The 27,572-nt window shown below is 40.7% G+C and overlaps 1 protein-coding gene across 1 annotated transcript in view; it reads right to left on the reverse strand.

Moving 5' to 3' along the window:
- The window catches only part of rfx4 (regulatory factor X, 4), a 122,519-nt gene extending 95,165 nt beyond the window's left edge, over positions 1-27,354 (reverse strand). The window contains exons 1-2 of the mRNA XM_048607937.1: positions 27,306-27,354; positions 791-880 (exon numbers count right to left, since the gene is read on the reverse strand). Coding sequence (XP_048463894.1) covers positions 791-880; positions 27,306-27,354 — 139 coding nt within the window. The remainder of the gene's footprint in view (positions 1-790; positions 881-27,305) is intronic.
- Between the last annotated feature and the right edge of the window lie 218 nt (positions 27,355-27,572).

Genomic DNA, 27,572 nt, shown 5'->3' on the forward strand with positions numbered 1-27,572 from the left:
CCCCAAACACACCCCCCACACCCCAAACACACCCCTCCAACACCCCAAATACACCCCCAACACCCCAAACACACCTCCATACCCCAAACATACACCCCATACCTCAAACACACCCCCCAACACCCCAAACACACCGCTCCCCACAGCCCAAACATACCCAATCCCCACACTCCAACACACAATCCAGTTCTCTGAATTCTGAAGGAACTTCTTTCATTTGCATCATATTTCTTGCATTCATAATGCTTATTGTGTCACGTTTGCACTAATTTAGGGAATTACTTTTTCGAGAGTGAGTACCACATCCCCGTTATTCTTATTCATATGTTCTCTCATCAGCTGATGTGAAATAACAGTCACTGGCTGGGCCAGCATTCGTTGTCCAACCCTAATTGCACTTGCGAAGATAGTGGTGAGCTGCCTTCATGAATTGCTGCAGAACATGTGGGGCAGCTGGCTTACAATACCATTACAGAGGAAATTCCAGGATTTTGACCCAGTGACAATGAAGGAACAGCGATTTATTTCCAAGTCAGGATGGTGAGTGACTTGGAGATGACAGTGTTCCCATGTATCTGCTGTCCTTGTCCTTCTAGATGATAAAGATTGTTGGTTTGGAGGGTGCTTTTGGAAAAACCTTGGAAAAATCACTGTAATGCATCTCGTAGGTGGTACACAATGCTGTTACTGTGTGCTAATGATACTTCATAATGCCCTTGGATTCTCCTCTATCTGTGATTTTCTGTTATCAAGGTCTTGTTCCCAGTCAAAGCACCCACCCAGTACTCACGTTCCTCACCAATGGACACGTTCCCCAACGAGGCATGGTTTGGAAACCGTTTGCTTTCACTCTCACTGAGGCATCTTTCAATCCAACTTTCTGCAACAGAAAATAAATCCACCCATCACTCGATCTTCACCAGCTGAAAGTGGTTCTTTTCTAAGTCAGTGTAATTATTCACACATGCAGTCCTCAGTAAAACTGATGCTTCTGGTCACACCAGTCAGAATTGATTTGGATAGTGAAATCTGATGCGCCCACATTTAGTTTACTCCTATTTCATACGTTTTTATGCCGAAATTTGAGGCTGTAATCTTAATTAATCTTCTAGTCGATTTTTGATTTTGAATCCACATTTACAGAGGACATAGTCCCCCCACCTCTCTCCTTCTAGGAATTGAGTGTTAATGGTATGCCATTTATATTGCTGAGATATGCTTGTGAAGGTCATTGCTTAACTAAGTACCTATAGCACTCAAAGAGAGAGACCGATATGCAGTGAGCTCTGGGCTGGTATCATCTCCTCTTATGTGGAAGACTGTGGTTCAATTCCCCAAACGCGAATGTTTCTCCCTTTCTGGTTACCCAGAAATGATAGGGTCAGTTTATGCTTGAGGCCTTGAGTTACCAGTTGGGGCTAGAGTGCATCAATATCTTCCAAAGTCCAATTTAAACGTTCAGTGTTTCCAATCTGTTTTTTTATTCTAAGGTGTTGTCATTGTTTCATTCAGTTCAGTTGATTTTTCAAAAGTTTGCAAAGACAGACTGTAAGGAAGGGCAGAACTGGTCAATAGTGGGGGCTGACATATCTAATATAGAACATAGATAATAGAACAGTACAGCACAGTACAGGCCTTTCGGCCCACGATGTTGTGCCGAACTTTTACCCTAATCCTAAGGTCTATCTAACTTCTACCCCTACCTTATACTATCATCCATATGCCTATCTAGTAGCCGCTTAAATGCCCCTAATGAGGCTGACTCCACTACCCTCTCCGGCAATGCATTCCACACCCCGACCACTCTCTGAGTAAAGAACCTACCTCTGATGACTCCCCTATATCTACCTCCACTCCAGTTTAAAACTATGCCCCCTCGTAATAGCTACCTCCACCCTAGGAAAAAGTCTCTGGCTGTCCACTCTATCTATACCTCTGATCATTTTGTACACCTCTATCAAGTCACCTCTCATCCTTTGTCATTCTAAAGAGAAAAGCCCTAGCTCTCTCAACCTTTCCTTGTAAGACCTACCCTCCATTCCAGGCAACATCCTGGTAAATCTCCTCTGCACCTTTTCCAACGCTTCCACATCTTTCCGATAATGAGGCAACCAGAACTGGACACAATACTCCAGATGTGGCCGAACCAGGGTTTTGTATAGCTGGAGCATAACTTCACGGCTCTTGAACTCGATCCCTCTATTAATGAACGCTAACACACCATACGCCTTCTTAACAACTCTATCCACCTGGGTGGCAGCTTTCAGAATATGTTCTGATGAAAGGTGATCAAGCTGAAACATTAGTGTCTCTCTCCACAGATACTGCCAAATCTCTGATTATTTCCAGCATTTTTGTTCTTATTTCAGATTTCCAGCAATGTAGCGTTCTGCTTTTGCATATGTAATGTTGCATTCTGTTAATGAGCCTATAATCATTAGTTACTGATTTCACACTTCTCCCAACTGGTTTGGAGTGAGACCATAAGATCATAAGAAATAGGAACAGGAGGCCGCTGTTCGGTCTCTCTAGCCTGCTCTGCCATTTAATAGGATTATGGCTGATTGGACATTCCTCACGTTCATTTTCCTGCCCTTTCCCCATAACTCTTCATTCCCCGACTGATCAAGAATTTTTCTATACCAGCCTTAAGTATACATGAGGTCTCTGTCCCCACAGCTCTTTGTGACAAGTAGGTCCAAAGATGCACAACCCTCTGAGAGAAGAAATTCTTTCTCGTCTAGGATTAAATTGGCATCCCTTTACTCTGTAACAAAAACAAAGTTGCTGGAAAAGCTCAGCAGGTCTGACAGTATCTGTGAAGAAAAAAACAGAATTAACGTTTCAGGTCCGGTGACCCTTCCTCGGAACAGTTCTGAGGAAGGGTCACCGGACCCGAAACGTTAACTCTGATTTTTTCCTCACTGATGCTGCCAGGCCTGCTGAGCTTTTCCAGCAACTTTGTTTTTGTTCCTAATTTACAGCATCCGCAGTTCTTTCAGTTTTTATTTCCCTTTATTCTGTGACTGTGCCCTCTGGTCTTAGACTCTCCCAAGAGGGGAAACATTCAGCATTTACCGTCAAACCCCTTAAGAATCCTGTATGTTTCAATAAGATCACCTCTCATTCTTCTAAACACCAGCGACTAGAATCCCAACCTGTTTAGCTTTTGCTCATAAGACAATCCATCCATACCAGGGATCATTCATGTGAACCTTCTCTGAACTGCCTCCAATGAAATTATATATTTCATTAAATAAGGAGATCAAAACCGCTCACAGTTTTCCAGATGTGGTCTCACCAGCACCCTGCACAGTTGCAGTAAGACTTCCCTATTCTTATACTCCAACTCTCTTGAAGTAAAGGCCAACATTGCATTAGCCTTCCTGATTACCTGCTGCACGTGTGTGCTGGCTTTTTGTGTCTCGTGCACAAGACCCCCCAAGGCCTTTTGTGCTGCAGCTTTTTTGCAGTTTTTCTTCATTTAAATAATATTCTGTTCTTTTGTTCTCCTTTCCAACATGAACAACTTCACATTTTCCCACATTATACTCCACTTGCCAACTTTTTGTCTACTTACTTATCAATATCTCTCTGTAAACCGTTTGCATCCCTCTTACAATTTCCCTTTCCAACCATTTTAGTGTTGCCTGCAAATTTGGCGACAGCACATTCACTTCCTTCCTCCAAATCATTAATATATATTGTATACAATTGTGGTCCCAGTACAGATCTCTATGGAACCCCACTCGTCACGGGTCACCAACCTGAAAAGAAACCACTTATCACCATTTGCTGTTTCCTGCCCATGAGCCAATTCTCTATCTACATCACTATACTACTTCCAACACTGTGGGCTCTTATCTTCTGACTTAGCCTTTTGTGAGGTATCTTATATGGAACTCCAAATATAACACATCTACTGGACCCCCAAAGATTTGACATTGAGCGTAACGAAAGGCAGGTCACTATCTAAAATTTCTTATTACTCCATGGGAACTTTAATATGGATTGGTGTGAGTGGGAGAGAGGACAGCCTTCATCACATCACCATCCAGTGCATAGTTAGGACACTTGATGCAGCTTGAGTGAGGTCAGAGAGGTTCCTGGTTTCAAGTAAACCTTTTACTGAAGACAAGTCTCCCTCTCTCTCTCCCTCGCTCTGCTCCTCTGTCTCCCTCTCTCTCTATTTCTCAAAATTCCAGTCACACTTTCACTTACTCTGTCTCATTTTCTACCACTGTTACATTCTCTCTCTCACACGTACAGCTTTTCAGTGACAGTAACCATAATTCAGTTAGATTTAAGGTGTTTATGGGTATGGATCAAGATAAAGATTGACAGGAAATAAAGTTTCAGAACTGGGGAAGGCCGATTTTAATAAGACAAGACTGGATCTGACTAAAACGGACTGGGAGCAGCTATTCAAAGGAAAATCTGCAGTGGGAGACATTTCAAAGGGTAATATCAAGAGTATAGGGCCAAAATGTTCCCAGAAAGGGGAAGGGTGGGACCAACAAGTCCATAGAATCTTGGCTGTCAAGAAATGTACAGGATTGAATAAAGAAAATAAACAAGCTGTTGGTAGATACCGAAGGCTCCAAACAATGGATGTCTTAAAACAATATAGAAAATGCAGGGGCTTACTTAAAAATACCAGTTAGAGTGAGGAGGGAACCTGAGAAAGCACTGGTGTATAGCATTAAGGAAAATTCAAAGACATTTTTTGAAGTATATTAGGGGCAAAAGCATAACCAGAGAAAAATTAAGGTCCAATGGGGAAAAAAAGTACCAATGTATGTGCGGAGCCAGAAGATGTAGCTGAGGTTTTAAATGTACTTTGCATCTGTATTCACTGTAGAGGCGGACAACGTAGGTATAGAAATCAAGGAGATGAACTGTGATATATTTAAACAAATTAGCATGAAGATAGGGGAGGTATGAAGAGTTTTAGCAGGCTTGAAAGTGGATAAATCCCGAGGTCCAGATGAATGTATCCAAGGCTGCTATGGGAGTAAGGGAGGAAATTGCAGGGCTCTCACATTCATTTTCAAATCTTCTCTGGACACAGGAGGACAGCTAATGTAGTACCATTCTTCATTAAGGGTGGTAAGGACAAACAAGGAAACTAGAAACCAGTGAGTCTAACATCTATGCTGGAAGCTTTTGGAAGAAAATCTGAGGGACAGAATTAATCTCTAATTGGAGTGGCAAGGATCGATTAATTGGCATGTCATGGCTTTGTAAGGTGGAGATCATTCTAACAATTAGAAATAATTTTTTGAGGCTGTAACTAGGCCTTCATGTGTGGGTAGTGAATTTGGTGTGGTCTACACAGACTTAGGTTTATGATAAGGTCTCATATGACAGACTAGTTAAGTAGCTAAGAGCCCATTGGATCCAAAATTTGCTTAGTGGCAGGAAGCAGATGATAATGGTCAAAAGGGCGTTTGTGTGACTGGAAGCCTGTGTCCAATGGGTTTTCCACAGGATTCAGTCCCTTGTTGTTTGTTGTGTACATTAATGATCTAGACATGAATGTAGGGGTATGATCAAAAAGTTTGCAGATGTTATAAAATTTGTGGTGTGGGAAATTGTGAGGAGGAAAACCTTAGAAGACAAAATGATATAAATGGGCTGGTCAGATTGGCTGAACAGTGGTAATTGGAATTTAATCCTGAATGGTGTGAATTGATGCACTTTGGTAAGACTAACAAGGCAAGGAAGTATTTGACGAATAGTAGGGCCCTAGGAAGTACAAAGGAACAGAGGGACCTTGGTGTGCATGTCCATAGATTCTTGAAGATAGCAGGACAGGTAGATAAGATGGTTAAGAAGGCGTATGAGATACTTGCCTGTATTAGGCAAGACATTGAATACAAGAGCTGGGAGGTTATGATGGAACTGTGCATTACATTAGTTAAGCCCACAACTAGAGTATTGCATGCAGTGCTTACCACCACACTATAGGGAGGACGTGATTGCACTAGGCAGTGCAGAGGAGATTCATCAGGATGTTGCCTGGTCTATAAAGAGAGACTACACAGGTTGGGCTGCTACCCTTAGAGCAGAGAAGGCTGACGTGGGAGTCTGATTAAGTTGTAAAAAGTTCTAAGGGACACACACAGCATAGGTAGGGAGAAACTTGTCCTCTTAGTAGAAGGGTCAATAACTAGGTGGCACAGTTTTAAAGTAAGAAGAGAAGGTTTAGATGGGATTTGTAGATTTCTTTTCACCCAGAGGGTGCTAGTGCCTGGAACTCACTACCTGGAAGGGTGATCGAGGTGGGAATCTTCGAGATCATTTGAGAAGTATTTAGATGAGCTCTTGAAACACCAAAGCAAACAAGGCAATGTGCCAAGTGCTGGAAAATGGGAATAGAATAGCTAGATGTTAATGACCAGTATGGGCATGATGGGCTGAAGGCCCTCTTTCCATGATGTAACAACTCAACGGCTCTAACTAAACTGACCCATAGAGTTAGAGTTAATCAATCCCTAATGCATGATCTATTATTAGGCCATTAACATCAACACAACATGGAGAACAGCTGGTGTGCTGTTCCATGTGGCACCATGATCATATAATGGTTAGTACTTTACATTGTGGGCACAGCAACCTTGGTTCACATCCGAGTCATGGCAGTGCGTGTTTGTCGCAATTTAGGGGAGGCGATGGCGTAGTGGTATTATCGCTGAACTGTTAATCCAGAGACCCAGATAATGTTCTGGAGACCCATGTTTGAATCCCACCACGACAGACGGTGGAATTTGAATTCAATAAATATCTGGAATTAAGAATCATTACCGATTGTCTGGAAAAACACATTTAGTTCACTAATGTCCTTTAGGGAAGCAAACTGCCATCCTACCTGGCCTACATGTGACTCCAGACCAACAGCAACGTAGTTAACACTTAACTGCCCTCTGGCAATTAGGGATGGGCAATAAATGCTGCGTGGCCAATGACACCCTCATCCCGTGAATGAATAAAGAATAAAGAAGGGCAAAACATCATGCTAAGAAATCCTATCGTGCTTGAATAGTTAACAACTGAGTCAATCTAAAGGAAAAGCACGTGACTAGGTGTCTTTGTTCATTACAGCGTCTGAGAGTCAACCCCTATCAAGAGGGTAGTTTGACTCACTCAGGAAAGGCCAACTGATAACAAGCTAGGGAACATCAAAAAAATACTGCCAGAATATAAACAAAATATCCTAGATTAAATTGAGACACAGCAAACCTCCTAACTAAATTTAAAAGTTCAGCATTCAGAGCTATAGTTTCTAGATTTAAGTATGTCATTGGCAGAGGCAGTACACCAGTGAAAGACTGATGCAACTGCAAAGAGCCCGACATGACCAGAACAGATCACACAAGAGGAATACCTTCAAGTTAAACTGAAGGCCATGAATACACAAAGTTATCAATAGCCAAAATCTGACAATGTACATGACAAGACAAAGAGTAGTGAACTCTGATTTCACACTGTCAATCTTGTGGAAAACGTCAATGACATCACGTTGTCCAAAGTTTTGCAAGCATTCAGAATAATCAGTCCTCAGTAAACTGATGACAATTTGTTATTTGCTAAGATCGACAAAGTATTCTTAAAAACCTGTACTCACTGACATGAGAATTAATGATGAAATCTACGTATGTAAATCTTTTAACATACAACACTTCACCAATTGCACGTTCAGGATCAATTGTGCTGGAGTGCAAGTACAAACAATCAGCCTGAACATTGCAGATGTTCTGCATTTTAGAGAGCTAGATCAACAATTGTGATGTACCAGCATGCTATGACCTTGCATTATTCACAATCCATAGAAACAGTCAAACATCAGAGAGACAACAGAAATTTCCAGAAATTATCCAAGAAACACACACAGAACTGAATATGAAAGATGACTGGAAACACTTCACTTTCTTCTGAATTTGTGGACTTAAAATTTCAGCTGTCTGAGGTGCAGGGAAAATAAAGCACAAGAGGAAACAGTTGGCCAACCAGCTCAGCATAACTTCAGACTTTTAATTGCCATCTCTAAAGTTATGAGATCTTAAGGAGGTACCTCACTAGGATGAGTTAACAGCTGAAAAAGAAAGGAACTAGGATGAACTACAATCTCATTGACAATCTTTTCATTGGATTGATGGTAATCTATAGCTGGAGCAATTCTGTAAAACAAATCAGACTCGGCAGGTACAGCTACAGAAACATCAGCTTGAGCTCAAAGCACTCCTGAAGAAAATGACAGAATAAGCAGAGGTGCACAATGTGTACAATAAGGAGCTGTAAATCATTACTGAGAGCCTTTTTGAAAATAAATGCCAGCAATAATGCTGTCATGAAAGAACTAAAACAAAACTTCAAGGATACCTAACAATCTCTGAAGCAATGAGTGAAAAAGGTCCAGGTGTTAAAGAAAACAAAATGGAAAGAAAAATTGAAGAAGCTAAATAGCTAATGGAGCAGGTTATGAACAAAAAAAACTGCACCAACAGAAGATTAAACTTTGATAGAAGGACCCATGGTATGAAAATAAAAACTTCAAACAAATTGGAAGCTCTTAAGGATCAAAACAGTAAATGCTATGAAGATATGAACCACTTATACATATCTGTTAGTTGCTAATCTGATATAAAACTTGACTGTACTTCATCAGGATAAGGAAATTCTGGAAGAGCAACAGGAATAGCAGTCCATGAAAGAAAAACTAAGTAACATAAACAAAATCAACAGATAAAACCACTGATGACTACAGACAATCCACAGTACCTTCAGCCAAATCATCACCTTAAGATCTGGACATATTTGCAAATTACCTATACATAGTCGAGTCTAATTGTTATTATTACAAATTTTTGCAGATACTTAAACTTAGTTTTTGGAAAGGAGGGGCCGTTGCTTTTAAGAGAGTTCACTTTTAAGAACCGCATGTGCTGTGTGTGTACAATTTTGTGACTCTGCCTGTCATTTTTCTGCAAGCTGCACACTTAGAAATCTGTTGGTTTGCTATATTTTCTGCTTCATAACTTATGATGTGTTTTACTATTTAAAATAAACTAACCCACAGAGTTAGTCAATCCCTGATTGGTTATTAGATCATTACAATTAGTACAACATCTTTCTTTTGCTATCTCACTTACTCTCTCTCCCTATCTTTCTATCCCTCTTTCCCTGTTTCAGTCTCCTTTTCTCCCTGTGCCACTCTGTCTCTCTTTCCGTGTCCTACACTTTCAGCCTTCCTGTATCTCTCTCTCTGTCTCTCTCTCTCTCCTTGTGGTAAAATGAGATACATGTAAGTCATAAACAATCTAACTGATCACATAACATTGACATCAGTAAGGGAAAGGTAGCAGTCTAGAATGAGCATGTGGAGAGAGAGAGAGAGGTCTTAGACACTACACTGGACAACTGTGTTTCAGAATCTAGTGTGTTCAGATGTAAATAAAGGAATGTTATATCAGGACTTGAAGAGTTCTATTCGGTGATCAGGAACAAGCAGCCTCAGGGACAATGTAGATGCGAATACCCAGAGCCCAAGATGCTTCAGACTGGGATCTCAACCTGCAGGATGAAGTATTAGCTTAAAGCACAAGATGAATAATGACAGTAGCTAAGGAAAAAACTTCCTGCATCAAGAAATTAAAACAGGGATTGATGGACACAGCTAGCAAAGGAAGACTCTGAAATTAAGACAGAACCTTCGAATTTTTACTGAGTGTTATAAAATATCTGCTAACTGTCAGTAGCTGCTCATCTACTGAAATTTCCCATAGTTTTCCTCATCCTCTTTAGTCAACTCTTTCTTCAAACCTCTGTAGTTGCTCTAATTTAAGTCAATGACATAGGTTTGAGACTTGAATTGATCTCGCTCAGACTAAATTTGAAAGTGTACCATATTCTGCTTGCTACCCCCTACGGAAACTTTCTAACTAGCTTTTATTAATCCTTCTTCTTTACAGCCCTAATAGATATAAAATAGCCTATTCTCAGGTACACTCTTTAATGTGCTGCTCTAAGAATGCTGTCTACAAATTTGTCTTCCACGTTACCCTTGATTTTCCAGTTAATATGCAGATTAAAATCACCCATGACTGTAGTGGTGCCCTTCTTAGACACCTCCATTATTTCCTGATTTATAATTTATGCTACAGTGGCGAATCTTTAGGAGCTTGCAGATGACTTCTAACTGTGACTTTGCTCTCTCTCTGTTCCTTATTTCCAAACTGATTCCACATCACAATATAAACACGAAGAACTGTGGGTGCTGGAAATCTGAAACAAAAACACAAAGTGTTGGAGAAAAAGGGCGGATCTGGCAGCATCTGTTGAGAGAGAAACAAAGTTAATGATTCCAGTAACCCTTTCTCAAAACATTGGACTTAAGGCGCTTACTCTGTTCTTTTCTCTCACCAGATGCTGCCAGACCATGATGTGGAATCACAACAGATCTATTGCTCCTATATCACTACTGATCACCACACTGATATCTTCCTATATTAAATGATGCTACCCAAATTTCCCTTCCCTTTCCAGAACATCAAATAACCTTCAAAATTGAGTTTCCAATACTAGTCACCTTGTAACCACATCTCTATAATAGCTATCAAGTCATATTCATTTCTTTCTATTTGTGCTTTCAACTCATTTATTGTGTTACACATTCAGATAAAGAGCCTTAGCTTCGACTTTTTACCATTATTACTTACTCTGGTTCTAATTTCTGTCGCACTCTCCTGCTTATACTTTCTGCATCCTCCTGTCACATCTGGTTATTATTTGCCTCTTCACTACCCTATTCACTACTGTGCAGTTCTGATCTCTCATTTCTTTTTCAATCTTTTAAACTTCCCTTCAATTGAACCAGTTCCGCACATAATTCATTTAAAACCTTACCTATAACACTTATTATACATCTCACTAGTATATAAATCCCAGCATGGTTCATATGAAGCCCATCCCAACAGAACAACTCTGTCTTTTTGCAGTACTGGTGCCTGGCTAGGCAAAAATACTCTTTGGCTATTCATGACATTTTGTATAAGAAAACATCCTTCCACATTCAATTCAGATAAGTTAGTTCAAATGAAGGAAGAGATTAAGTTCATGATGAACTATAACAGTATTGACAGGTTCATACCAGCTAGACCTCACCTGTTTCTGAAACTCCAGGCCATAAAGATTTTGCGTTAACTATCGCAAAGTCAATTCAGCAGTGAAGGTGGATTCATATTTGATTCCGTGAGTAGAAGAAACAATTGGATGGGCGCAATTTGTTGCTAAGATTGTCTTGCTTAAAAGGATACTTTAAGTTCCATTGACTGATATATCAGCTTTTGTAACACTGGATAGACTTTATTATTGTAAAGTTATTTTGTTTGGAATGAAAAAGGCACCAGCTACTGTCTAACCATTAACCAAAGTTATTGAAGGATTATATAATCTATATCTAACTGATATGTAATCTAATGTCTAATCTATGTATTGTATATTATCATCTTGGTCACCAACTTGGTTGTTATCAGCCAAACCTAGGATGAACATTAACACCACTTAGTTAAACTATTTCAGTTACAAACAGTCCGTGTGATCATAAATTTGAATAAAAGTACACTTGCAAAAGCAAAAGTAACTTATTTGTGCCACACTGTGGGACAGGTCAATTATTATAAGGAAGTGGAAAGTGGGTTATTTTGGACTTTTCCATACCCGGACAAAATGTGAAATGCTCTGATATCTTGACACATGTGGATTTTTTGGAAGTTTTTTTGTGAACTTCAGCACTGTAGCGACACCTTGTCAAATTTGTTGAAAGAAAACAAAAAAAGTTGAACAGATGGAGAATGTTAGAGTGCCTTCAACAACTTTAAAGCTGTTTTAAAAACACACTGGTTTTGCCAGCAGCGATTTATGAGGAGCCGTTCAAACTGGCTGTTGATACAAATGACACCAGTATTGTTGCCATTCTATCCCAAGAAGACAAAATAGGGTTAAAACGGTTTATCAGTTACTTTTCCCAAAAGCTGCTTATCGGTAGAAATATTTGATGGTAAATATTCAAATCAATGTGTAATCTCCAAATCCAACAACTCTGAAGAGACTGCTATTTGTACAGCCTATAATCTGTCAAGTTTGTTTTAAAAATGAAGACTGTTTTGTTGCATTTAATGATACCAGCGTACAATTTAAAAATTTGTGTATCTGGCATGGACGATGTTATAGTGGATGCTTTGTCAACAGTAACATGAAGAAAATCGAATGCAGTGATCAGTGTATATTTAATATAAATATGGTAGGTACTACTATTGATGTAGCATTAACATAGCAATGATAAGAACAATTGACAGAAAATGAAAATGCCTCTTAAGGATTTTATATTACTGGGGAGATGTCATGTTAAAGTCTATATTGTATGTATTAAAGTTTAAAATAGAGGCAGATAGATTTGTGCTGGTTCTGTGAAAATAACGTTTCTTTGAGGTCAGAAGATCACTTGAAACAGAGACCAATGCATCAATTCCAAGAAAATATGTGATTTCAATCAAGTGCTTGGAAGAATCCCTGTGGTTTGGGTTACTAATATTGCTGCATTTGTAATAGACCAGAAAATCATTAATTTAGTTTGGACTTCAATACAGAAAGCTCAAAGTCTCAGTTCAGAAGAAACAGGAGTTTGGTTCAGAGGGGAGATCAATTTCTCTTAGCAGAGGAATCAAGTTTTTAGTTCAGAGAAATGAGTCACACTAGCCAAAGTGTTTCAGTTGGTTAAGCTTCTGTGATTGGAGAGTTCAGTTAGAAATGTTTAAGTTTGTTAGAACTGAAAAAGTTTGGGCCATCAGGAATATGAACGTTCACAACAGCAGTCTCAGAAAAGAATTGTAAAACTGTCTCCACATTCCATGGAAAAGGAACTGGGTAGAGTCAGTTACAGAGTTGAGAAATGAGTGAAATTTTTCTGGAGTTATGAGTCTGTAAAAGCATAGAATTGGGGAACAGATTAAGACTTTTTTTTGCTGTTTATGTTAAGATACTTCTAACTGTGTTTTATATATGTTGTTTAGTTTGCTTTTTTGTGTCAAACTTAACATCTTTTTGTTAAAGAACATCTGCAGACTCGTGAATATGATTCAGTGACTAACCACCATGGTAACTAAGTGCAAAATTTAAACATATCAAGCCAAGTTCCCATTTGGGGGGGATGAGTCAAAGTATGTTTGTGCTGATAAGGGTACCCCAAGCCAAAACAATACTTGATAATAGTGGGAGGTTTATTGGTGTGAATAAAGAATGGACAAACCATTGGGGTTTGAAGAGTAATCCCACAGAAACTACACAGGGAACATGTAAGTATCAGGAAGTGATACCTCCATGTTCCCCAAGGGCACAACAATCAGTGTGGAGACTAGACAATTTGAAAGTCATAGAGGATTACATTTTGTAATACCAAATATGTGTCATACCCGCCAAGTGCCTACAGAGTCAATGGTTTCATTAGGCTTTCCAGAAAGGCCATGAACAAGGTGAGCAATGGATTTGTTTCATTTTAGAAGAAAGTTGCATTTATTCCTAGTCGATAGTTATTCAAGATGGATTGCTGTATCAAGACTTCATGCAAACACAGCAAACTCAGTGATCAGAATACTAAATGATCTATGCGATGTGTGGCTTCCTTTTTTTAAAATTCATTTACACTAAGTGGGCTTCACTGGCCAGGGTAGCATTTATACCCCCTCCCTAATTGCCCAGAGGGCAGTTAAGAATCAACAACATTACTATGGGGCTGGAGTCACATGTAGGCCAGACCAGGAAAGGATGGGAGAGTTTCTTCCCTAAAGACATTAACAAACTGGGTGGGTTTTTCCTGATAATCGACAATTGGTCATCATTAGATCCTTAATTCCAGACATTTATTGAATTCAAACTCCAACATCTGTCATGATCTGGGCCTAGAACATTACATAGGTCTCTGGATTAATAATCTAGTAACAATACACTAGACTATGAATTTGTCTCAAACTATAGATGTCAGTTGGTGAACAAGGTTTTGAGGATGTTCAGTTTTGCGGTAGTGATCAATCAGATGATATTCTCAGTTCTCCATTCCTCGGTTGACAAGGATAGAAAGTGCAGTCAAATCTGCAAAGTCACTGATGAAGTATCCAGTCTGAGAATTAGCTCTCCTGAGTTACAGAACAGCACCATTGAATAATAATTACTCACCAGCCAAATTATTAATGGGGAGGAGGTTATAAATGGGATTACCAGTTTTACAACACAATCTCAAGCTAAACATCACCTCCCCTGACCATGGAAAGGTGATACAACTGGAGAAAAACCACAACAAAATGCGACAGAGGTGATACAATGTTAGACTCAGGGCAAACATTCTTTCGACAGAACAGCAAGTCAAGTCAATGAACAGGCAGCAAGAAGCTGTGAAATCAGAAAAACAAATCAGTTAAATCTTAGATTCCCAGAAGGAACAGTAAGGCGTTCATTTTACTTGAGTCAATGTGGGACAGTCATACCTACAGAACAATCCCAAATATCAAGATTGTGGGGGTTACCATTGACAAGAAAATGAATTGGACCAGCCATATAAATACAGTGTCAACAAGAAATGATCAGACACTGGGAGTCCTGCAGCAAGTTACTCAGCTCCTGACTCCCCAAAGCCTGTCCACCAGCTATAAAGCACAAGTCAAGAGTGTGATGGAACACTCCCCACTTGCCTGGATAAGTGCAGCTCTAATAACACTTAAGAAGATCAACAGCATCTTGGACAAAGCAGCCCACTTCACTGGCACCTTCTGCATTCACACCGTTGGCACATAGTGGCAGCAATGTGTACTAATTAGAAGATGCAGTGCAGTAACCACCAAGGGTCCTCCAACTGGACCTTCCAAACCTGCAATGTTGGCCATCTAGAAGGACAAGTTAGGAACACCATCACCTGCAAGTCACACACCATCCTGACTTGGAAATATATCACCATCTATTCACTGCTGCTGGGTCAAAATACTGTAACTATAACCTTAAGAACACTGTGTGCATATTTTGTAAAGGCTTGATGACACGGACTATGGTGGGATATCAGAGAGAATTGTATGAGAAGTCCAGTGAGGCCTTTCTAAATGTCAGGAGCAACTGGTTTCATTTTTAAACTAGGTTCTGGACATTGGGATGATCATCTCACTAGGAAGTGGTGAGTTACCTAATATGAGGAATTGTTACTTGTTAATGACCTTATTAACTGCAAATCTCATTTCACTAATATGCAGCTATCTATCCTACTAACTACCATGAGCAAACTAGATATAGACAATTCATAGCATGGAAAACAGAATGGGTACCTCATTTTGAGCCTAGCTGGATGCTCACAGTATCCCTGCATTGCCTTTTACATCTTACCCATTAGAGATACCAGGCCCAATAGAACTGCTGTATTGCAGCCATGAGGCCAGGAAGCTTGGCTGAGGACTGCCAACAGCCATGACAAGTTAAGGGAGATAGTCTTCAGCCTCTGATATCAGTGCAGGGTCTTAGACACACAGTCAGTCAGCCACAGTTATCTGGACTCCATCGTATTGTGGGCTGTTTTCCTCCTGGCATAGGAGAGAGGCGTGTGTAAATGGAGATAAAAGTGGGTGGCACAGCCCTTACTTTTGGTGCAGGTTGGAAGATGTCCCAAATGAGTGAGTAGGCAGTGTAAGGTATGCAGGGTTAGTGGTCTCGGGGATTTGGCTGGGTGACAGCAAGTGAAGGAAGAGGTCACAGGCAATAATGAGTGTGTTGGAGCATAAGCATTGGTGGGAGGCGGGCACAGTTGCAGAGAAACAGTGAGTGTGGGGTCTCAGAGAGAAGATGGTGGCACTCATGTTGGCAGAATTAAGAAGGACATTGACCTTCTTCCTACAGTGCTGGACATCCCTCCAGACGGCTGAGACTGCAATGACCCAGGTGGTACTTTTAAACCCAGACTGGCACAGTCTGGTGGCCTCCACTGCTGGACCTGAGGAAAGAGGAGGTCCCATCTGTATATCACTCCATCCACTAGAACCTGCTGGCAAAGTGGGGCATCAATTTTCACTTCTCCACCATGTCCAGGACAAATGTTAGGAACTATGCAGAGCAGTTCCAGACTGACAGAGCACATCTAGGTGCATAGCGGCAATAGCAAGTTGTTCAGGACACAGCGAGTGATAGAATGAGGCTAGAATTAGATGAGATGAGTGTCATGGAGTTGGGTAGGTGGATAATGAGGCAAGTGTTGAGAGTTCTTGCTAGGTCTCATGGAGAGAAACCCTCCAAAAAGAATCAAATAACTGTCAGTTATCCAATAAAAGTAAGAATTAACCTTAGGTTAATATAGCAACTTGGTTGATATAAAGACGGAGTAGGTGGGACTGGTGTGCAAAAGGAGCTGTAGGACTGAGAGGTTAATAAGCTCTATCTACAAAGAAAGTTGTCTTGGTTTTCTGTCTGAACAACTAGCCCGATCAAAGAGAGATTGGTAGCAGAGGATGGATGCCAAAAGGCAAAGATTGGAAAGAGGGTTCTTTTGAGACAGAGGGGTTCTAATTTGCATTACTTCCGAGAAGAAAGGCTGAACCAAGTGCAAGTAGGAAATGATTTGATCAGCATATGATTTCCTAGCAATGTTTGGTGAAGCTGAACCCTACAATGAATATTAAAATGCAGAGGACATGTGGACATGATTCCATCTTTATCAAAGAAAAATCAAAGTATGTCCTTGGCACAATCACTTCCTACCAGATCAAGACCAGACAGAAAATATTCTCAGAGCTCAAATTTCAACAAATTGGTACGTGATCAAGGTTTGGAAATTCCATTAAAAATGTATGGACTACATTTATAAGAAAATATTAAATGCATATGAGGCATGGTCTGACTTTGAAACATTTAGAAAGCATGGTGTATGATGAAATTTAAAAACAAAATATGGCAGAGCTGTAAATCTGAAACAAACAGAGAAAATGCTGGAGAAACACTATAGGTTTGGCTGCATCTGAGGAAAGAGAAAAAGAGAGTTAACATTTTGAGTCAGAACTGACGAAAGAGTCCTACCAGACTCGAAATGTTAACTCTGTTTCTCTCTGCACAAATGATGGCAGACCTGCAGAGTTTCTCCAGCATTTCCCACGTAATGGAATTTAACAGACTACAAACAAGATTTCTACTTGGAGATTCCTAATTCAGTGCCTGCCTTTGACTTGTTGGACTGTGCTAAGTTGTTGAATACAATTGACTCCTAGTATTAACTAGGGTTAGATTTTCAGAAAGGAAAAGGCTTTTGGAAAAAAGGTCAGGAGCCTTAACATTTTCCTGGGGTAACATTCATTCTCAGCAGCTTTCATGGCTGAAATCAGACATTCAGCAGTTACAAAAAGAATGGAAGATTCGATGCTTTGAGAGACCACCCAAATATTGAGAGGGAATAGAGAGGAAGTGACAGTTTTGGCAGTGAATGTCCACAGGTTCCTGAAAGTAGATAAGTTGGTGAAGGAGGCAAATGAGATGCCTTCCTTCATTGACCAAGGTATTGAATACACAAGCAGGATGTAATGCTAGAACCATGTAAGACACTAGTTAAGCCTCAGCAGGAGTTTTGTTCACAGTCTGATCACAACATTAGACGAAGGATGTCTCTGTCTCTAGATAGAAAACAGAGATTTACAAGAACATAGCAGGGCTTGAAAATAGCAGCTTTGAGGAATGAAGACTGAAATAACTGCGTAAGCTAGAAATCAGAAACAAAAACAGAAATTGCTGGCAGCATCTGTGAAGAGAAATCAGAGTTAACGTTTCGGGTCCAGTGACTCTTCCTCAGGAACCTGCTGCTGCCAGACATGCTGAATTTTACCAGCAATTTCTAATTTTGTAACTATGACGAATGATTGGATAGGCTAGGTTACCGTAGGACAGAGGAAGCTCAGGGGTGACTTATTGAGGTGGTACAAAATAATGAGGGGCTTGTATAGAGTGGGCAGAGGAATGGAACAAAGAGTTACTGAGAGCACAAATTTAAAGTGATTGGTAGCAGGATTAAATGGGAATATGACTAATAGGGTGGGTGTCTGGAATTCACTATCCAGTTTGGTGGTTGAGATGGAAAGCCCCAACTCATTTGAAAAGAACCTGGATTTGAGCCTGCAAGGCTACAGATTGTGAGATTAGAATAACAGCTGGTATATTCTGCTGATGCAAATACAATGGGCTGAATGGTCTTTTCTGTGCTTTAAATTTTCTATGGCTACATGGTTCTCTAATCAAAATATTAAGTTGGTATTCCTGAGATCAGGGGATAGGGGTTTAAAGGAAAAAATGCCAATGATTCTATAACTACATGCACAGTTTGTCCATTCATCTTCACACAGGTTATGGATAAAACATGTAAAAAACATGCAGGCATAAGGAACAATGAGTACATTAAACTTATAGATACAGGTGATAGATGTAGAAACTGAAGGAGGACACCTTCACGGTCTATAGTGAGTCTCCCATCTGCAAGAAACTTTAACAAAGTCATAGAATGGTTTGAAGGTATGGGGTAAAGGGAAAAAACATTTCCATCTTGCACTTCGTAGATATAGCAACCAGGTTTTCAATAGTATCTAGTGAAACGAGTAATGGTGGGCAAAGTAATAATGAAATGGATAGAGACAGGACACCGAACTGACAATGGGGGGGATGTTTGCCAATGATGAACTTAACAACACGTGTGAAAATATGGACATTGTGGAAATGAAAAAAAGTGGCATCTCTAAAGACTTGGAAAGTCTCGTAATAGTGGAGTGTGTGAAAGAAATTGAATGGCAACAGATAAGATGCTCCATAACATCTTAATAGAAATGTAAATTAACATCTGCCAATGGGCAGTCCATGAGAAAAGCTCACTGCAAATGTTTGGGGGCTATAGTCAATTAGTTTTCAGGATAAATCCAAAAATTCCTTTGTAATGAATGATCATCTCCCAACTTGGAAAAGAATCACTATTAACTTCAATTTTTGAGCACTCAAATAGCTTGCACATAGGGAAAAGGGCTGAGGTTTCAGAGAAAATTTGCCAAGCCTTACAGCATCATATAAGGCCATCAGAACTAAATTTTAGTCTGGGAGAATGCTGTGTTATGAAAGAGAAGAGCTGTAAGGCTATATAGATAATAATGTTATGACAGTAATTTTAAAGCTGGCAACAAAAGTGTGGGCACTGTCCTCGAGGTTAATTGGTCCTGATTACACACTGACAGAATCTGATCAAGTCATAGCAAATGATGTGGCACTATGCCCTTCTCATGAACAACTATGAAAGCCAGATTATAGCAGAAGAAGAATTGGTGGAATATGGACAAAGCAACACCCTCACGACAAGATTATTTTCCCTGGAAGACAACAACTGAAAGTTGACACCAAACTGACATTTTCCTGAAGGGGCTAGCGAATGGAAGGGTAGCAGCATTGTAGGGACAGCAAGGAAAACCACCAGCAAATGCAAATATGCTCCAAATATACAAAACGAGGGACAGAAGGTAAGCTCTGGTTTGGCAAAATGAGGTAAAGATATGGAAAGCCAGAAAATGCACTACAAATTCTGAAAGTGGACCTGAAAGTGAACATGATGTTAAGAAAAGATCAGAAAAGAAAATTATGAAAGGAATTCTGATCATAGAAGAGAGAGAGATCTGGCGGTAGTATCCAGAACCAAATGGAAGGATGGGTAGAGGTTCTGAAGAAGGGTCACTGGACCCGAAATATTAATTTTGTTTTCTCCCCACAGATGCGTCAAGACCTGCTGAGTTTCTCCAGCGATTTCTGTTTTTGTTTCTGACTTCCAGCATCTGCGTTCTTTGGGGTTTTTGTTTGGGTTGTAGTTGAACAATTAACAATGCTAATGGAACAGGCTAATACAATATCACAAGTAGTAGAAGCCTTGAGATCAAGAACATATAAATTAGAAACTGAATAGGCTACTCGGCCTCTCAAGCCTGCTCCACCATTCAATAAAATCATGGCTGATCCATTTGAATTCCAAATTCCACATTCCCACCAATCCCAATAATCTTTGATTCCCTGCCTAAGAAGAAGCTATTTACTTCCACATTAAAATATTCAGTGATCCCTCCTCCACTGCATTCTGCCTTCCAAAGTCACACAACCCTCTGAAATATAAGAAAAATTCTTTTCATCTCTTGTGCTAAAAGAGATGAATTTCGTCCTTGGTTTTCCAAATTTCTAATTTCCAAACAGTGTCCCCTAATTCTGGACTGACCCAAAAGAGGAGACATCCTTTCCACAACCACCTTGTCAAGACCTTTCAGTATCTTATATGCTTTAGTCAAGTCACCCCTCACTCTTCTGAGCTCCAGTGAAAACAAGCCCAGTCTGTCCAATCTTTCTTTATTGGACAAACCACTCACTCCAGATATCAATCTAGTAAACCTCCTCTGAACCACATCCAATGCATTTACATTCCCTCCTAAAAAAGGAGGCCAAAACTGCATGCAGCATCCAGGGGGAAGTCTGACCAATACACTATATAACTGAAGCATAACATCCTTTCATTCATGTTATATTCATCGTAATAAAGCATAGAATATCATTAGCATTCTTGATTACTTGCTGTACCTGCAGAATAACATTTTCTGACTACAATACCAGGATCCCTCTGCATTTTAGAATTCCACAATTGTAATTTATATTTCCACATACTATGCTTCATCTGCCAGATTTTTGCCCTCTCAATTAACCTGTCTATACCCATTGTATCCTTTTTATGTCATCTTCACAACTTAATTTCCTCTCTAGTTTTGTGTCATCTGCAAATTTGGCTTTCATGCCTTCAATCCCTTCATCCAAGTATGTAAACACGCTACACTGATTGGAGATTCTAGAACCTGGGGACATGGTCTGAGAATTAAGGCCAGACCATTCAGGAGAGATTTAGAAAGCACTTCTACACACAAGGAGGAATAGATGTTTGGAACTCTCTTCCACAAACAGCAGTAGATGCTGGATCAGTTGTTAATTTTAAATCTGAGATTTTTTTTGTTCAGCAAAGATATTGAGGGATATGTACCAAAGGCAGGTGTATAGACTTAGGCCGCAGATCAGCCATGATCTCATTGAATGGTGGAATAGGCTCGAAGGGCTGAATAGCCTGCACCTTTTCCAAAGTTTCTATACTACTAGTGATGCTTCACATGTCAATCTTTCAGATGGCTATTCAAGTACCGTAGAGTTTATGATATTTTTAGTGGGGAAGAATATTACATTTCATCCATTGACCTGGGATACCAAGAAATTAATAAGGGTAGTTAAAAACACCTTGGCTGCTGAAAATTGACACTATTAGAAAGGATGGATACAGGGGTTACATATCTAATAGATTAAAGGAAATCATATACAATGGCAATCTGAGAATGTTAATTGGGCAACCATTAGCTTTGGAACAATATGAATTTGACAAAAGGGAATGCTGAGAACAGACTCAAGATTTATCTTGCTCACAGGAAGGAAATGTTCAAAAGAAAAGAGATTTTCAAAATAATGTGTTAATGCAATCTCCAGTTTTCACCTTATCTCATTAAAAAGGTGCTTGCTCCAACAAATTCTCAGAGATCTTCAAAAAGGGATACTTGTCAGTATGAGGAGTTGCTCTAACATAAAAAAAATCAATTAGTTTTGTGACTTTTTTTGTTCAACGAGGGAAGGGAGAACATAGAAGATGGATTGTATTGTATGGAATCTTAAGGAAAATGATTTTGGTCTAAGGAAAGATATAGAACATGAAAAAAAACTAGTTATTTTTCATTTGATTCATATAAGAATCTTTTCTATGTCTACACAGGTTTTATTTAAAAAGAAGGGAATTTGCTAATGTGACAAAGGGTTAAGCAATGATTGTTTTAAATTAATCAATTAACAAGGAACTAATATATAAAACAAAACAAAGAACTATGGACTCTTGTGGAACAGTGATAGTGTCCCATGATAATGAACCAGGATGCCTTGTTTAAATCCCACCTATTCCAGAGATATGTCATAACATCTCTGAAGAGGTGATTAGTAAAATATGATAACAAAGAATTATGGTTTACATTGCCTTTAACAGGCTTTGCATGTAAATATTCAATTGGCCACATGAGTGATGTAATGGTAATGGTTAATAGTTATAAACAAAAAAAGGCAGGGTGATTTGGTGATGAGGAAAAAGATGTTCAATTATGTGTGATAGCACTTCCAGGTATATAGAGAAAACAAAGAACTGTGTTTGCATTGCCTTTAGCAGGCTTTGCATGTCAATTGTTCAATTGTTAAACACAGGTGATTTACTAGTGGTGGTTATACATGATAAAAATACCAGGGTGATTTGGTAATCGGAATAAAAACATTCAGATGTGCGTTTGAGAATTTCTGGGTATAAGATAAAACACAAAGAAGTACAAATGTTGGAGGTTTGAACAAAGAGTCATCCTCTGAAGAGTCGCTGAACTCAAAACATTAACACTGCTTCCTTCCCACTGATGCTACCAGTCCTACTGAATTTCTCCAGCAACTTCTGTTAATTAATTAATTAATTGACTTCACAAATATAAAGGGAGAAGAGGTAGGACTGGTATGTAGAAAGTGCTGTAAGTCTGAGTAGTTAATCAACTGTATTTGTTCCCGTCTCACCGAGCGGCCATGGATCTAAATTGACAACTAATCCAGAGAGACGTATTTGAGACACCTATATATAGGTGTCAATATGTAGTGCTACAGTACAATAAAGAGTTGAAGAGCTTACTCAGTGATAAGGAACAAATAGCCTCTGGGACAGCGAGTTTAGTTTAAATTCATTTTTTGTGGGATGTGGACTTGGCTAGCTGGTCAGCATTTATTGCCTGTTCCTAGTTGCCTTTGCGTAGATACCCACAGCCTGAGATACTCTAGACCAGTACTTTAATGTGCAAGTAGCAGTATTGGCTCAACGTACAAGATAAAGCATCTCTCTCTCCCTATTTCTGTATCCTCACTCCTTCTCTCTTCCTGTCTTTCTCTCAATCCCTGTATCATTCTCTCTCTGTCTCACACACTCACTCTCATTTGCCCCACCACCATCTATCCCTCTCCCTCCCTGCCTTATTCTCAATTTTCCCTGTCGCTCTGCCTTGTGCTACCTCTCTCTCTCTCTCTGTGTTACTGTTTCTGTCTCACTTCCTCTGTCACATTCTGTTCCTCTGCCTCCTTCTCTCCCTCAGTCTCTTTCTCTTCCCCACCTGCCTGTTGCCCCAGCCCCACCTCTCTCACAGGTCCCCAACTCTTGTTTCCCCTTGCCCTGACTATACGTCAATCTCTCTCTTTCTCTGTCTCATTCCCTGGCTCCCAGGACCATTTCAGAGGGCAACTATGACACACGCAGTTGCTGTGGGGTTGGAGTCACATGTAGATCAGGCGGGTAAGGACGGCAGATGTCCCTGCCTCAAAGACATGATTGAACCAAATGTATTTTTATGAGAATAGATGATAGTTTACCATTCGTGATCTCTGAGGCTAGCATTCAATTGCAGATTTATGCATTCATTGATTTTAAACTCCACGTGGATCGGGAAGGTGGGGGGGTGGGTGTTGCTGGGTTAAACCCAGGGCATTAAGCTGAGCGTCTGGATTCCCAATGCACATTGCCAATGACAGCAACATCTCCCCAGTTAACAAGGAGCTGTAGTGATGTGTGCTGGACCGTACAGGAATGAATTTCCCCATTCTGTGTCTCAAGCCCAGTTCTGGGATTTCTCCAGTGTCCCAGGTCTGACTTCCACATCCTCGGGAACATGTCCCCAGCACTCAGGCCCTTTTCTGTAGCCCACAGTGGTGACGTCCCTGAAATCTGTTTGCTTTCCAGGCCAAACGGTAACCAAGGTAGCGTGAATCTGTACTAGTGATTTCTGCCAACGTCCCTAGATACGGCGGGATAATTCTCAGTTCCCCAGTGGCAAATTTCGGGAACGATTTAATTCACAACTCGCAGGCTTAAAATACTGAAATAATCACGCTTGGGGTCAGTCTCCCTCTCTAGCCAGGGTTTGGGATAATATATGCTGAACTTTTAAGTTCAAGGGCGAGGCTCAAAGAGTTGTAAGAAACTAAAGTAAAGCTTCACTTTGTCAGCGGTGCTCGACAGCAGGGGGAAAAAAAAAGATTAACAAGTTCAGCCGGGAAACTAATGAATTTTTAATTTCTGCTTTTTTCTTTTCAAGAAAAAAATTATTGACCAATTCGTTTGACGTTAAATTAGGATCGCTGAGAGTTCAGAATGATTTATCCTAGTTGTAAAAATGTTTTTGTTACAATCCACAAGCACCGGGGCAGAGTTAAATCAGAAAGATTTAAAACTGGTCTAAATTTAACATCGACTAAGAAGACAAGTCGAACAAATATATCGTCTATAATATTAAATCGCCGGTTATGTTCCCAAATTTCGCTGGAACTATAGTCATTTGCTAATTTGTGTTAGAGGAAACAAAATCTGGGAGACGGGGTTGGGGGTGGGGGTGATGGAAAACGACAGATCCCGGTTGGTCTGCCAGAATTGAACTTTAATCATTAATTGGGGGTGGGTTTGACCAGTTGGAAGAGTTTCTAATCCCTCTGGAATATGGCTTTCCTCTCTGCCTATTTTGTTGCGGTATTTAGCGCTGACACGCCACAAGTGGATTTGATGGGAAGTCCATTTCAGAACAATTACCAGGAGAAATCAAAATTGCAGACAGAATACGTAAGGTGGATGTTCAAATTAAACCTCAAATTCGAATCCTAGACCACAGAGAGACTTGGAAACTTATTTCCTCGAATTTGAGAAAAGTATGAAGTTTTTAAATCCACTCTGCAACCGCCCCCCCAGCCCAGTTTACTATTCACGACATTTCAATCACGAAACACCCCCATTCGAGCGATCTTCTTCCTCCCCCCCCCCAATATTATAGCCCTCCCTGAGCGTCTGTTAAGAGGGAATTCATTACAATCATTTCTGGCCGTTGAAGAGGTCAAAAGTGCGCTGATATCCCGTTGGACCTTTAGACCGCGAGAAGGTAACATCTCAGGCAAATCCATACAATTTAATATCTTCAAATACCCGTTTCGATAATATCACAGAGTTTTAATCACCCGTGAAGGGCTTTATTCAATTAGCGAAATAAACCTAAACTAAACTGTTTGTTGTCTTGCAAACAGCACATGGATTTGCACATTAAACTTAATTATACTGTTTAGTTTATTACTCTTGAAACGAATGTATTCATCGATCTATTATTCTTTAATGTATTCATTTGAGATATTACTCCTGAAATTAAAATATTTCAGGTCTGTTAGTCCTGAAGCTTGAAGCATTTATGTGGTGTGTCAGTCCTGAAACGACTAGGTCGTTATGATACATTACTTTTGGAAGAATAAGTTATTGGCATATTGGCCTAGAAGATGTATTTACTGAATTATTAGTTCGGAAGCTAACACATTCATTTCGGGGCTCTCTTGCTGAACTTGGTTCTGAACCAAGATCTCAATGAACAAATAATTTTCCGCATTTATCTACTGACTTCACATTAGCAGGTTCCCGGAAGCGAGCAGCCTACATCCCGTTTAAGAATCGCGCCGGTTTTACGGTAAATCAAATTTTGGAACCTTGAGCAGTCAGTGCACCATTCTCCCTCACACATACACACACACAAAAAAATACTACTAGTCTCAAAAAACAGACAGTATTTGTGTGACGGCTGTTTGAGCTGCGGGTTACTCAGGGCTCAATAGACTGAGTCTGTCAGACCTGGAGCTCATTCCCTGTCACCTTCTCGATGCTGAGAGAAAGACTTTTGTATAATCACCGGTTACAGCAAGTCTGAGACACCCATTCTCAAAGATACACTGAGGGAGGAAAGCAGACGGGGGCATTCTGTAATATTTTGGGACCAGGGTTTAATTCCACACTTCCTGACAACTAGACATCAACAGCGGGGTAACTGGTGGAGGCATTGGAGTTTACTCTGTAACTTTTTCCCCAGTTGTTCTGTTTTCCCACTGGCTTTCTTCCCCTTACGACAGAGAAAGCGCTGAATAGAGGTGTATGATATCAACAAGGGATACAGAAAATAATCAGAACAACCATGTCCTCCCCTCGGGCAGGAGGGTTAGTCACCGGAGGGTGACACATTGTAGAGCATTGGTACTAGTTGGGGAGAGGGAAGAAATTTTGTTTCTTTTTAACACACACAGCCAGACCCTGTGATCTGGAATGCTCTGTCTGAAAGAGTGGTGGAAACATATTTGGTATCGACTTTCAAAAGGAAACTGAAAACAAAAGTTCTGACCAAAATAAAAGATTTACACTCCTACAGAGTAACAGAAGGGAAAGATGAGGGAGGAAGGGGTAAAGGGGGAGGAGGGGAAGAGAGGATGAGGGCCACGGGAAAAGGAAGGGGGAGAGGGGCAAGAGTAGAGGGGGAAGGCAGGAGGGAAAGGGGGCAATGGGAGACGTAATAGGAAGGGGAATAACAGGTTGGGGGGAGGTATCATGAGGGAGGAGAAGTTGGGAGGGAGAACTAATTAGATAGTGTTTCACAAAGAGCCAGCACAGAGCGATGGGCCGGATCGCCTGGTCCTATCCTCCCTCAGCTGAATAGCAGGCCCCAGTGAAATGGCAGAGGCTCGGGGCAGGGATGAAGTGGGAGGCATCGGCAGTGGGCATTGGGCAAGGGGCAGTGCGTAAGTGGGTAGTGGACGGTGAGGGGGTGGGGGGTGCAGGCCTGTGTCGGAGAGTCCCAGCGCTCAGTCCCCTCACCCTAAAATCCCCCCAAACCCTTTCAGGGCCGACAAAACCCAGCAGCCGCACCGCTACGCCCAGCGCATCCTGCAGGGACAGGGGGCTCTGTGTATGTGTGTGTGTGTGTATGTATATTGGGGGGGTCCCCTTACTCCCACAAACACTCCCCAACTCTACAGGGCAGAGGTGGGCGGGGGGGGAGGCTAGGATTTAACATCTTGTTTATGCAAAAGAAACAATTCAGGAGGAGACTGTGCATCAAAATGAAAGTTTAACAAAGGCAGAGGAACTGGCAGACCTGAAACAACTTCAAGTCAGTGCAAAAAATTGAGTGGGGCGGGGGTTTGGAGAGGCAACTTCACCCTCCTGAAGTAGGACTCATTCTAAACTGTCTCTCTCTCTCTCTCTTTTAGAATGGAGATTTGGAATCTGTCGAGGCGGACACAGACACCCCAACCCCCTTCATCTTCAAGAAACCACCAACCTGTTGAATCCATGTCTGAATCTTCCAATAATTCACAATGCATGCTCATCTGGAGGTGTCGGCTGTCCGCAGATAGACCTCTCCCTCTGGGATAACTGTGTGTGTGTGTGTGTGTGTGTGATCTAGCGGAGCCCGATCCGTCAGAATGTTTGCTGATGTTGCAATGAGGAGAGAAGGGCCGATGAGAGCTGTGTCATTGATAGGCCGGGAACTCGATGAGTGGCAGCTTACCTCCAAGGACCAATGTGACCAGGCGTTACTGTGGGC

This window comes from Rhincodon typus, chromosome 18, assembly GCF_021869965.1.
Source record: "Rhincodon typus isolate 14 chromosome 18, sRhiTyp1.1, whole genome shotgun sequence".
In the NCBI taxonomy this organism is placed as follows: Eukaryota; Metazoa; Chordata; class Chondrichthyes; order Orectolobiformes; family Rhincodontidae; genus Rhincodon; species Rhincodon typus.